General features: G+C 40.9%; 1 protein-coding gene across 10 annotated transcripts in view; it reads right to left on the reverse strand.

Annotated features, from left to right (window-relative positions):
• Positions 1-3,862: 3,862 nt before the first annotated feature.
• The window catches only part of DOCK3 (dedicator of cytokinesis 3), a 219,113-nt gene continuing 209,807 nt past the window's right edge, over positions 3,863-13,168 (reverse strand). For 6 of the 10 annotated variants that reach the window (XM_076346100.1, XM_076346099.1, XM_076346103.1 and 3 more), the window contains 5 exons: positions 11,468-11,586; positions 10,391-10,478; positions 6,894-7,016; positions 6,212-6,294; positions 3,863-5,695 (listed from right to left, as the gene is read on the reverse strand). In XM_076346100.1, coding sequence (XP_076202215.1) covers positions 5,189-5,695; positions 6,212-6,294; positions 6,894-7,016; positions 10,391-10,478; positions 11,468-11,586 — 920 coding nt within the window. In that variant the 3' untranslated portion in view covers positions 3,863-5,188. The remainder of the gene's footprint in view (positions 5,696-6,211; positions 6,295-6,893; positions 7,017-10,390; positions 10,479-11,467; positions 11,587-13,168) is intronic. The other 4 variants (XM_076346104.1, XM_076346098.1, XM_076346106.1 and 1 more) reach the window with 2 other exon arrangements.

A 13,168-nucleotide genomic window follows, 5' to 3' on the forward strand; every position in this document is an offset into this window, starting at 1 on the left:
AAGTATTTGACTTGCACTGAAAAAATTGTTCTGTTGGTTTTAACAGAAACTAGAAGATTTTTTTAACTCTTGTTTAAAGCTGAGGGCTTGACATGTTTTGTTCTGTCAAATACACTTTTTATTTCCTATGCTTGGTTAATAAATGTTTTTTAGCTGAATAAAAAAATACTTGCTTAACTAAGATTTGGTAAGTTGGGCTAGGAACAGTCACAAAGGGTCTGATTTATACAGACATTTTTCAGGTGTCAAGTGAATGCTTTAGCTAAGTCACATTTTGATATTTTAGATGTACTTTGAAGTACCTTGTTACTGTTTATCTCTTCTCAGTATTTGTATGTGGTAGGTACTTAATGAAAAGGGTGGCTTGGCAGTCTATGTACACCCCAGCACCAGCTTATTATTATATTTTACCGCTAAATGTCTTTTGGGACATAATTTTCATAATTTTTTTTTTGTCCGTTCGTCAAGACAGGATGGGAGAAACGGGTTACTTTTTCTGTCTCCTGCACCTTGACCTGGTTTATTAGTGGTAATGGAAGAAAATGCATATCTTGAGATTACGCGCATGTAGAAGTCACTGTAGCTCTTAATTCCCAAATCCTGTGTTCCTACATGTCTCTATTCTTTCACACCCATTCTTTTAAAATGATTGGTATTTAAATACTTAAAATTGAGAAATGAAATCACTGCCAAAATGTCATGCTATTGCAATAAAAAAAGTGAAATAAGCCACCACTCATCAAATAGCAATCATTTGCGCAGTGAGGTACGCATTGGAGGAACTAATCACTGATTCAGTTGGTCTTTGGAAGTATTGCCTCAAAACTGTGTATTAAAGCTTGTGATAGACAAGCAGGTATCTCAGACTGTTGTTGCATGTGTCATATAAATCTTCCTAACTGATTAGACTGGCTGGTCGATATGCCTGATGCTTGCTTTAAGTTGATATTAAATAAAATAGTGTACTATAACGTAGACGCTGTTCCCTCACCGCACATAATAGCCACAAGGTGCTTTTGGTTGCCCCCATTTTCCTCACTCGCACAAAAGTGGGAAGCGATGGCTGTTTCCACATACCTCGTGAATGTTTGGAGCAGCCTGAGGATAACCCTGTCTGGAGGACAGCAATGAACATACAGCTGTACCATTTTAATATTGGGTATTAATCTTTAATTCCACATCACAGCAGTTGAGTGAATGGGTAAGGGAAAGAAATCCAAAACAAACGGCAGATATTTACATCTAAAATTCACACCACTTATTTGTTGGTTCTGGAAACATGCTATCACAATATATACAATGAAGTACCTTTAGGACACTTGTACAAATTATTTTTTTCCTTTTAAATTTGATTTCCATTATAGATAAGATAGCTGTTTTCATTTTATTTTAAACATGAATACACAAAAGAGAAGTGGTTAGAGGTTTTTGCCTTTTTTAAATAAGCACAGAATGCCAGAGGTTAAAAACACATTTACAGGGCAGAATACCAGTCAGACATCACAATCTATACATTTTTTGCTCAATTTCCTGTACAAATACACAGCATTCAAATGGGGGTATTTACAAAGAAGCATGATCAGAGGAAATTTTAAATATCACATAATTTGTTTCCCAAAGGCTCTTGCTCTCTCCAGCCTCCCCAGTTTTGGCTGATTCTCCCACAGAAGGGATATGCAATATCCCTTACCTAAAAAAGGGTCAGTAAGCTAAAAAGCAAACAGAGGACGGAAAAGAATCTTAGTTTTGCACACAGTAATAAAACCAACCCAACCATTGAGGAAAAAAAACTGTAGGATTCAGAGAAATTGTTTTAATTGCTTTTCTTCTACTACTGTAGTTCCTTTTCAATTTTGTTTTTCACATGGGGCCAGCAGGTACACTGACGATGGAGAGACTTGTAGCAGAATTCCACCAATTTTCTCAGGAATGCACATGCTATTTTGTTACGCAAAGAAAACCCAATGAAAGCAAGTACATAGTAAGTTTGAATTAGAGTTAGGTATAGAATGACCAGGTCCTGTTCAAAACATCCTGTTGCCGTGGTTTATACAAGGAATCTTCAAATCCTGCTGGGCAAGCGCAAAAACTGCTGTTGCTTCCACCTACTCCAGCACTGAGCTTGATGTTGGAGTTATACTATGTTATAAGACACCCCACCCTACAGAGAAGTATTAGTTCCAAGAAGTATTAGTTCCAACATTCACAAAATCTTAGTAATAGTCTTTCTATCTTCTGCCCCCTTTAAGGCAAGCGCTGACAAGGGAGACAGAATACTTGGAAGATATCAGAACAGTAACAGAAATTTAACTCCAGAGAGGCTTAAATTTGGTAAATTCGGCAATTTTTTCCATCCTTCTCTGTGTGGACCTGCCATCAACTGGGTGTTTGTATACATCATCTAATTGATCTTCAAACCCTTACAAACACATCATAGTAATATCAGACTCTCAAAATGGACTCACTGCTGTTGTACAGTGCCTCTAATCAGAGCAGGATGATATGTTTTGAGAGACCGATTAGAGCTGCAGTGGGCAGGTTTTCCAGCTGACTGGGACTTAGTCCCATGTTAGCTGCATTCTTGTTTTTGCAAAGTTTTATTTGCAAGACCCGCTGTTTTTTGCAATAAGGAAGCTCAGTAAGTCGCTACATTTACCACTCTTAATCTTCCTGCCAAAAAAAAAAAAGGGCAGAGGAGATGGAATTGAATACTTAGTTCTCTTAAAAACTTCACTTGAAGAATCTCAGTCAGACTGGAGAATAGCATACGTGAAAATATTTCACTCATTTCTAAGGAATTACCTGACTTACTTACCTTTACCAAAAACATAATTTTGAGTTGAGTTCTCGTATGTATGTTCTATACCAGAGATCCAGCTTGGTTCATTAACATTTAGGACTGTCAGTATTGGAAAACTCTCCTTCCTGCTAGAGATATGTCCACTATAGGCCAGGTTTTATTATCATCTTAATTGCGAAGGATATAATGATTACAAGCAGCCTGTGTTATAACAAAATAGAGGAAGCAAGAGAGACTTTGTTCCAGCCAAATAGGCCATTTAAGAAACAAATCCATAACTTAGTAGTTTTGCGTGGGCTAGAGCTTGAGAAAGAAAAGAAAAATCCTCTTAAAATCCCCTTCATACAACCGCTGAGTCCAGACTTTGCACAGACAGACTCTTTAGGAGAGTTCAGAAGCAATGTACTCTGCCCAGTCACTGTATTTAGAGGTAGTGCTAAAGGTGACCTGTAAAAGATTTATGATATCCTTTTTTGCTTCTTTATGCTGTTTGTAGCATGAGAAACTGAGTGGTTAGGGCAAGAATTGGATATGAAAGTTGAGTGCTATTCCTGTTTCTGACACTAATTTTATATGGTGGAGGCAAGTCTCTTATTTGAATGTGCTTCAGATTTTTCAGTGGTGAGAAAGAGGGTGGTCTGTTGCCATCCCCTGGAGTGTGCTTTGCAGTCTGCAGGTGGAAAGGGTTATAAGGAAGGCTAAAATGTGTGTGGGCATGGTAGGGGGAAGGAATATTGCTTGTTTATCTAAAACATTAAATATTTGATACTCTCTTGATTGAAAGTTTCTTGAAAAATATTGAAAATAGGAATAACAGATTTCTTAACTGTTCTTTTCGAAGAACAGATCTTGGCTCTGTTACCCACAAAATTTTTTCCTGGTTTGTCATGTACTGAACTAAGGAAATACTGATTAAAAGGCTTATTTTATGTTTATAGACTTGTACTGTCTTCCTTTCTGCACAGTTCTGTTTCTTGTTTTTGTTTGTTTGTTTGTTTTTTAAACATTCTTCAGCCCTTTCTGGAGCTGGTCAATACAAAAAAAACTGGGGGGGGGGGGGGGGGGGGGGGGAAGGCTGTATTGCTGCCTGAGGAGAAAAGAAAAGAAATCAACCTTCCAGGAGAGAGAAGAAGGAGCTCTTAAAGCTTCTTTGTACATTCTAAAGAAGCAAAAGAGGAAACAAACATTTCTTCTTTACAGGTTGCCTTTAAGATCCCTGACTCTAGGGTGTACACTATATACTGGGCATTTCTTGAATCTTAGTGCTTCCTGTCTACTGTGAGAGATGGAGATTCTTTCTGCACACCAGCTGCAGTGAGTTTTTGGGAGGGACTGAGGACGTTATGTTAACAGGGAATGAATCTCAGCTCCTGGGTGATGGAAGTTGGTGAGAATTGTGATGTTCAGCCCTGAGGCAAGGATTATTGGATATGGTGCATTTAAGCCACCTTTTCTTCACTGGCTAGGTCATCAACCAGCTGTGGCATGAAAAATTCAATTTGGTTGTGGGTGGGTGGGTGGTTTTTTTTTTTTAAACTGGAATAGAAATGCTGGTGTCAACAGCCTGCCCAAATTTGGGCATGGGAAAGGCCTACAATTAGGTTGCAGCTCCAATGGCTACTAACCTCCTCTCATCCTGTAGCACAGATGAATAGCATATGATTCCAATGAGAAAGCAGGTTGGTTTAGCCAGTGAAAGCAAAGTTTAAGAAATCAAACAGTACATAAAAAACAAAGGAGGCAGAGTTTGTTGGAAATGATATCTTGGAAATCAGTGCATCAGCACTGGTTAGATTGCCTCAGCACCTATGAACCAATGCAGGGAGATCACTGCACAGATATGTACAATCCTGCTCTCAAAAGAGCCAATTTCTTCTTAGAATTGCCATCTTTCCACTGCCTGCAGCTCATGCACCTTCCAGCCTGACAGTTCATAGAATCCCTGATTTCAGCAATGAGCTTTCACTTCTGTACAGCAAAGAAATATATCCCTAGTGCAACTGCTTCTACTCATGTGCGTCTCAGAACTGGGAGGAAAGCAGTTTCAAAATCAACTTGCCACATTCCCCCCTTTTTTCCCCCTCTGCTTAAAATTGTATTTTTCAGCTTCTGCAAGTCTCTATGGCTTGTGTGCCATTTGATGTGGTTAAGAAACTGCAGAAGGAATAAACTGTCCACTGCACAGAAAGTTAAAAAACATAACGGAAAGGTCTAAAAAGAAATTAAAAAGGAAAGCAGCAACCTCCCATGCTGGCCCAATTGCTTTTGTGGGCTCCAGACATAAACTTGCGGCAGTAGAAAATTGGTTTGCTGTTCTCCGAGTCCTTATCTCTCTCCTTTGTAGTCAGACCTGGAATGATGATGCAAGCTGCTTACCAGGAGTTGTCCCTACTGCTCACTGATGCCATGCTCCCATGCTACCCTGGCCTGCTCTTCCTTTCCACCACTCGCTGGTTGGGACACTTTACGATGCAATGGGCGGTGTTTGTCATCATCTTCAATTATCATCCCCTCCTCGTTCTCCATGTTTGGCAGCCGGGAGTGGTAAGGTTTGGGGGGTAGAGCAGGAGGGTCCATGGTGTCCTGAGGAATGACTCCAGATGGAGCAGAGTGGCTTCGGCATGGCTGGGATTTGAGCGACTCTAGGACATCAGGCTCAGAGAGACTGTACCTGACAGGGAGGTAGGGTGTCTCTAGATCTTCATCGGTGTTCCAGGCCTGGCTGGGGACAGAATCCATGGTGTCTGTGCGAGGAGGTGGTTCAGAAGAATGTCCAAAATTACTTTCACTCAAGGAAGAGACGCCACTGCTGGCACTGCCGGATAAAGTGGAGTTACTTCCATCTAGACCAGACTGCGGACTGGTGGGTGATGCAGGGATAGGATGAAGAGGGGACTGTTCGGAGAAAAACAAAACCAGGTTAAAACTGACAAAGGAGGCAACACTGCATCTTGTGTGTTGTTCCACATTTCAGTTTTTGACAGCGATGTTAATAATGGTGCAGTTCCATTTGTGTTCAAAATGTCAATGATTATTGGTTTATATGTGCACTTCCCTGACTTGTGTGGAAGTACCTCTTGTGTGTTAAGTGCAGACAAGTGTACTTAACACCACCAGAGCTGTTAAAGAAACAGTCGTTGAGTGATAATCAGGGTGCCTGAAATCACAGCGTATGATGCAAAGAAGGAAGGTGGAAGGGCCTACAACACGTGTAAGTTATTTCTATAGAATTCAACTCTGGAATAGGTTATGAGCTTTCAGTGGATTTTCTCATGTGTACATTACTAGCATGTTAAAAATAGTGTTTCTGTATTCAAAAGCTGCTTGGTGGGAGCGGAGGAGGGGGTTCCTTCAGGAGCCTATTATTTTCCTTCTACATCTCTCTCTGCTGTCCTGCCACTTCCTTTTTACCTTGCGCAACGTTCGTGCAGGCAGTGCCGGAGGAGCATCACTGAGCTGGTGATGGAAGGCATCAAAGTGCAGTGAGTAGTGTCCTGGAATGAGACAAGGATCAGAAATGCAGACTTGTGCTGCCTCACTGCAGCGAAAGAGCTGGGGTTTTAGGCTCTGTAGTGCCAGGTAGCAGCTCCAAATGCTGATAAGGCCACTCCAACCTAGGGCTTCCTTTCTGATAGATACTGTGGAGTGCATCTGTCACATCACAAAACGCAGCAATAGATTTCCACCCACCCCTGTTATCAAGGATCTCATGGCAAGGCAACAGGCTCGTAAACTGAACATTTGAAGTTTCATTTAATAGCTTTATAACCTTAAATTACCGCTGAAGATGGTCATTGGCAAGAAGCCAGGCCAAGCTTCAACACTCACACACCTAATTCTAGTCCCAAAAACCACGCAAGTCCGTATTACTATAAGGACTGTAAAAAATTTGAAGATTTTGGAAAAAAAACCCCACCAAAAAATTTTAAAACTTTGTCCAGTACTAACCTAGCAGACCAGGAAAGACTTTGGGTTTTTGTTTCTGATTGTTTTTATAGGGGGAAAGAAAGCTAAGGTCAGCTTTCAGGTGGTCTAGATTTATCTGTGCATGACTGCAGGCATTACGCAGCAGGCCTACTGGGCATTTCCTTACCATGGGACAGGCTTCGGGGAGGTACTGGTGGGGCCAAGATGCTCCCAACGTGGGCAGACAGGAATGGCAGGGCCTCTCTGGTTCCGCTGTCTAGGCTCCAGCTACTGGGCGCTGCTGGCACAGCTGAAGGATTGAAACAGATTTAACTTGGGTAACATAACAGGGAGTTTGTGGGGCCAGAAGGACTGGCTTTCTGGTATGCTCTTTAGTAGTAAAGAGACAGACTCTAGGGACTTAGTGAATGGTAGGATTGAAGGCATACAAAGACAGCATCTAGGCTACAGTGTGTTAAGTTTATAGGTTGCTTTGTTAAGGAAGCGGGAGTTAGGTGATCGTAGTGTTAGTCTGCCCATCTCCCCTTGGCTCATTTCTAGCAAATTTGAAGAGCAGTAGAACTGGTAGGGTTTTTTTGCAAACCAGTGAGTAAGTAAAAATGAAATCTCACTGATGGAACGGCAGCTAGATCTCAGCTGTTCTGCTTGGCGGTAAATGATGACAGAGCAGAAGGGAATGTGTGGCACAACCCTCATGAAACACAGGAAGGCCTGTTGCTGCACTACAGTGGCTAAGTGAAGACTGAATAAAGGACATACAGGCAATTACACCTCAATCTGTTACAAAAGAAATCACGACTTTAAAGCCCCAATTTACTAAGCTACAGAGTTGATAAAAAATTTTGATCGCAAAATATTTAAAGACAGCAGTTTGGACTCCTTGTATTGTAAAGTCACCTGAAGAGATCAAGTCTTTGTTGATCAGAAAGGATAGAGAGAGTATGATCTTCGTGACTTTGCTTTTTCACAGAAACAGAACCTTCTTTCTAACATGAACATTTTTCAAGATCTGGAGAATTCTGTCAACCTTAAACATTATTAAAATGCACCTTCCTTTCTTCCAAACCCACTGCAAGACTTGATTCATTCTGAGAAGACAGACATGCAATAAGTGTATGTTTATTTGAAAACAAATAAGCAATTTCTTCAGATTAGCAAAGAAAAGAAAAAAGTAATTCAGTGAGCCTACCAAAGAAAACTGAGATAAAAATAGCTTTTTCCATCTTCAGTTTGGAAAATGGAAGCCTGGAGAAATAAACATGGAGTTTGACATCTCCTTAATTAAAATGCCTGCAGCCATTTTTGGTGCGTTTCTTTTCTAAAATGATTTTGAAAGGTTTCTTTGGGTTGTTTGTTTTTTTTCTCCTTAGTTCATGAGTTAGCATGAACACAGGCTCCCCAAGACCTGAAATTCCCTAAAGTAAAAAATATCACAAAGTGACAGCTTCATAAGACAGAACAAAACCCATAAAAATATAAAAGTAAATGTTGTTTTTAAAGAGAAACCCTCAAACTGAGAAAGGCATACAAAGAAGATACGAAGAATGTTGACAGAGAACAAGTTCAAACCAAGGGATAAATCTCAACACAGGTAATGTGGCTTCAGATGCATTTTCTGAGCACCCCAGTACACATACCAGTGCTCTAATTCGCACTACTGCAGTTGGTGTCGAAAGGCTAAAACAGAGGGACAAGATGCGTAAAAATGCCAGCCATGCTAGTCTCTCCTGCAATATACCAGCATCAAGGGAAAAGGACAGAATAAAACCTGATTTGCTTGGCCTGTAAAATGATGTGCTTGTTTTGGGGGTTTTTTAAACATCGAGATGCAGTAGAAGAATGCGAAGAAGAGAACGTGATACTCCAGTGCATAATCCATTTACATTTTCTCAGTGTTCCCTCATTCACGGCCTTTTGAGTATTTAGGAGTGCTGGAAATCATCCTGAGGTCAGATGCTTTTTGAGAGTGGCGGCTGCCTGTTAAACCCAGTGTTTTATCCAAAACGCTTCGGGGAGGAACCTACCCAGGGAGCTTTTAGTACTCTGTCCTAGCCCATCTCTCTCTCCAGAACAGCATTCAGTGGCTTGGTGGCCGAGTTTAATTAGCAGGGAAGCTGCATTTGAGCCATTCTGCTCTGGGCAACTGATGTCACACTGCTGTCAATGAGAATTACTGAGCAGAGCTTCTGACATGGCAAGGAAGGGGGTGGGTAAATTCACAGGGCATGACTGTTAACAAAACCCAAGACATATAGCATCCTGACTTACAAAGAATGATGAGGGTTCAAGGGCTGCAAAAAACACCTGTAACTGCATTTATGCTACCAACCTGGCTGAAGAGCTGGGATTCCCGTCACACCATCCCCTAAGAACAAATACTGAACATCATCTGTGTCTTTCATGGCTCCTTTGGGCCTCTGGAGGGGATTGTGTCTTTGATCCCCTTCTCTTTGTGCTGTATACTACACTCTTGCATAATACTGCCCACAAATACAAATTCAAGTATTTTTCCTAGACAGATAATAAATATTGATCTACCTTTCTTTTCCAGATCTTTCTCCTCTCCAGTATAAAGATCTCACCACCTCTGTGATATATTCAGTTCAAACTAACACAGCTAAGATGGAGGTCTTAATCCCTCACCCCCCTAGTCTTAACTCTCTGTTGTCATCATTCGTTATTGTCATCAAGTCATCATTCTGCCATTTATTCAGAACTGTACATTTGCTTTTGGTTTCAGTCTGGACCGCTCTGTAAGGCTGTCACATTGTTGAAGTAGTGTATTCTGATTTATCAGAAATTCTGAAATAAAATTTGGATTTTTTTTCAAAAAGATACAGTTTAGTTCAGGCACAGCTACTGAAACAAAAATACTGATAAAAGTCTAATGGAGTGTATTATGTAGGTCAGACTAGAGAATTGCGATGGTCTTTCCTGGCCTTAAAAATCTTTTAAGATACCATTTTTCCTAGCCATACACATGACTTGCTTCTTAGGCAGCCTCCTTGTCTCAGATTTTGACTAATGAATTTTGCCCACTTCTGCTTTTTCAAAATGCTCCTTTTCAGATCATTTTTTGAGCCCATCGCTTTGTCCATGGCACCCCTTTCGCAAGCTCCTCCTTTTCTGTTACACAAAACAAACTAACTCCTTCTCTTTCATGTTTTTTTCTGCAGGGGCTCTGCCTGTATTTTTCAAAGCAGTGAGTTAAAAAAGCATACATTCCTAATGATAAATATAAAACTACCTCAGAGAGGGATTACAAGGAATGTTAATATTTTGAACAATAAATACATATTCAAAAAAGCAGTATATCCCATTATTTAAAAATACCGTCCAAATCTTGCACTCTTCTTTCAGATAACTTCTCATTTGCTGCTTTGGAAGTTTTGCATGATAAAGGCTGCAGGGTTTGTTTCAATAACAAAATGCTAAACTCAGAAAGCTTTCTGAAATAAAGAGGTTTGTGCAACTCCACCCTTCTGTGAATGATCTGAAATAACTATAGGTTGGCAGAAGGCCCAGTTAATTAAACTGTTAATTAAAAAAATGTGAGACAATGCACTCTGCCAGGAAATGTAGAAGCCCATTCGTTACTTGCTGTAGCATGACCAGAGTAATAATATTTTAGAAAGCATGCGTGCTAACTAGGAGAAAGAGTACCTTTCTCAGCCACAGACAGGTTGGGATCACTGCAAGGTTTGCATGGTCCAATCATTTGCTGGATCAAGGCGCGCTGGAAATTTGGAGGCTAAGGGAGAAGAAAGTTAGCACAGAAAAGAAAAGAAAAGAAAAAAAGAAAAAAAAAGTGTTACAGAGTTACTGAACAGCTGGTGCAGAACCCTGGGGCTTTCTGTTCACTTTTTTTAAGCAAAGGAAGTTCTTTAACTAAAAAAGTCATGGGAACCTTAGGCTGTGTCTACATTAGCAAGTACTGCAGTGCAATACTAGTGGATCTCTAGAGTGTAACAGTGCTGAGGACCCACAATTCATGCTGCTTGTGTTCTCTCGCGGAGTTACTTCAAACTAGCTCTAGCCTGGTCTTGCGTCCTTTATCAGCTCGAATGCATCACGTGCCTTTCTGGAGCTTACCTTTTGCTTTGGTTTCATTTGAAAGAATTGAGTTTGCGTGCTCTGAGACAGTTCTCTGAGGTGAACTGAAGTGCGGTAAGTGGGCATGATCAGGAGATTCCCTTCAAAAGTGCATGCCAGGGCCAGATTAAAATGCTTACATGTAGGCACGCCCTGAATTTTTCAATTTGTCCAGAGAAAGTAGTAGATACGGGCACAGATTGTTTGGAGACCCTGTATCGGTATATTATTTCAGCCTCTTGTGGTTTTTGATACCTCTGGAAATCACCATGGAGCTATTTAGAATCAACTTTGAGGCTAGACGGCAGGATGGCCATGGTTCTAGAAAAATGAATAAATAAAATGGTATGACTGCTTGCAGCGGATAGGGGCTCATAGGATAAAGTTGGGAAGTAAGAAGAGTCCATTTTCACAGCACGTATCTGCAATTTTAACAGCCATTACAATTTGTATCACTTGACTACCAAAGTGGGTGGCTCTAGGGGGCAATTAATAGGAGTTGTTCTGCATTGCCTCTGAAAATGATCCTAAGTAAGTTGTTGTGCTTTCCAAAAATAAAAAGGGAAGCTTTACAGTGGTCAAAAATAGTAAAAATAAAGTCACAGTTTCAGGTGGTTGAACTGACATAAAAGAAATTAGATCTGCTACCTGTCCGTTTTCCATGATAGCTGCGGGATACATGGCACTGCTAGGTCGGTCCCGATGGGTTGGCAGCAACATCATCATCTCCCGAGAGTGGCGGTACTTATCTGGTAGAGAGGGAGAGCCTGTAAACAAGTGAGAATAATCACGTACACGTGACAAACAACAGCCATGTCTCCGCATGCCCAGCGATCTAGTCCTCCTTTGCAATTTGTTCAGACGGATGATCTTACAGGACTCAAGAAAACATGGTGCTGAGCCCACTAAGCAGCTAACTGTTGGTGGGGTGCGTAGCACGAGGATGAAATAAGAACTGGCTTGTTATATACAATTAAGGACATACCATGTAAGGTGTGTAAGATGTATGCGTCCCTAGTTGTATGTTGCAAAGTGCTTCCTCTTAAAACAAACAAACAAAAAAGTGGGCATCTGTGTGGAATCAGCTGCAGCTGTGGTGTACAGTGCCTAATGCTCCCTTGCCCCATAAAGTATTCTTCTAGGGTTACAGAAATGCCATAAAATTGTGCATTTTGGGACTGAATGTGGAAGAAAGGGATAAAAGCTTGAGATACACCATTCAGTTAAAGCAGGAAGCTACAGGAAGCTACTTCATGCCTCAGTTCTGGTAGAGATAGTCTGAGGTGTTGCCATTTAGCGGGCCATACCTTGGTTAGCTTCCTCTTTGTTAAAGCAAAACAAAAGCCAATAATAAACAGAATTTTCTATAAATGTGGGTGGCACTTTGCTTTTAATGCTGCTGGGTAATGTATGATTACTACCTGAGCGTGTTGGTGTACTGAGCTGTTTTATGACAACAGAACGTTTACCAATGCTTGGAGTTATATAGTAGGAATATGCTTGACTGAACTATTAGTTATCTGTATAGTTGTCATTTAAGATGTTGGGATATTTCATGTAAACAGCTTCCTGGCACGTGGAATTATTTGGGACTTATGTCCTTCAAGATGAGTGCCACATAACAATATGCCTTCTGATACGCAACAGCTGACAATGGATTTGCCAGAAGAATGATTCCCATTAGTGACTTCCTAAAGTCTGATACTACTGATACACGCATCCCTTGGGATGCACAATATTAGGCAGGAATTGATGTTCTGAAGCTGCTGGAGTGAGCTTTAATTTGCACTGATTATTTCATTGTGTCACAAACACGCACTTAACAGATGGCAGCACACAGCGCATTACAGAGCCATGCCGGCTTTTGGGGAATACATGCCCCCTTTTGCAAACTTTCCACAACCACACACATTACCTGAACGGCACTCCAACGTATGAGCAAAGGCATTGGTGCTGGTTAATGCAGCTTTTACCCCAGCAAAAGCAAACATGCAGTTTTTGGGACTAATATTCAGCACACAGTGGAAGGAACAATGTGTCCAGCAGAATGCAGGATAAGGTCCTACAGTTGCAACAATTCCATCAGGGGTGGCAGATCCCAGATTAATCTACACCCCCACCCCAACATGAACAGACGCAGAGTATCTGCATTCTAGTTCCGAACTCATTTTCTCCCCAGACATAAAACAGAAACATAATTAGACAACATTATTTGCTCTTATATACAACATCAGCTTGGAAAACACAGTGTTAACACTTTATGCTGAGTCTCTTTTACTCACACATCACAGGTAGTCCTGTTTCTGCATGACAAATGTAAGGATGCTGAACTTTTAGGTGTGCCCAGAA

The sequence above is a fragment of the Aptenodytes patagonicus genome, chromosome 8 (assembly GCF_965638725.1).
Source record: "Aptenodytes patagonicus chromosome 8, bAptPat1.pri.cur, whole genome shotgun sequence".
NCBI classification, from domain to species: domain Eukaryota; kingdom Metazoa; phylum Chordata; class Aves; order Sphenisciformes; family Spheniscidae; genus Aptenodytes; species Aptenodytes patagonicus.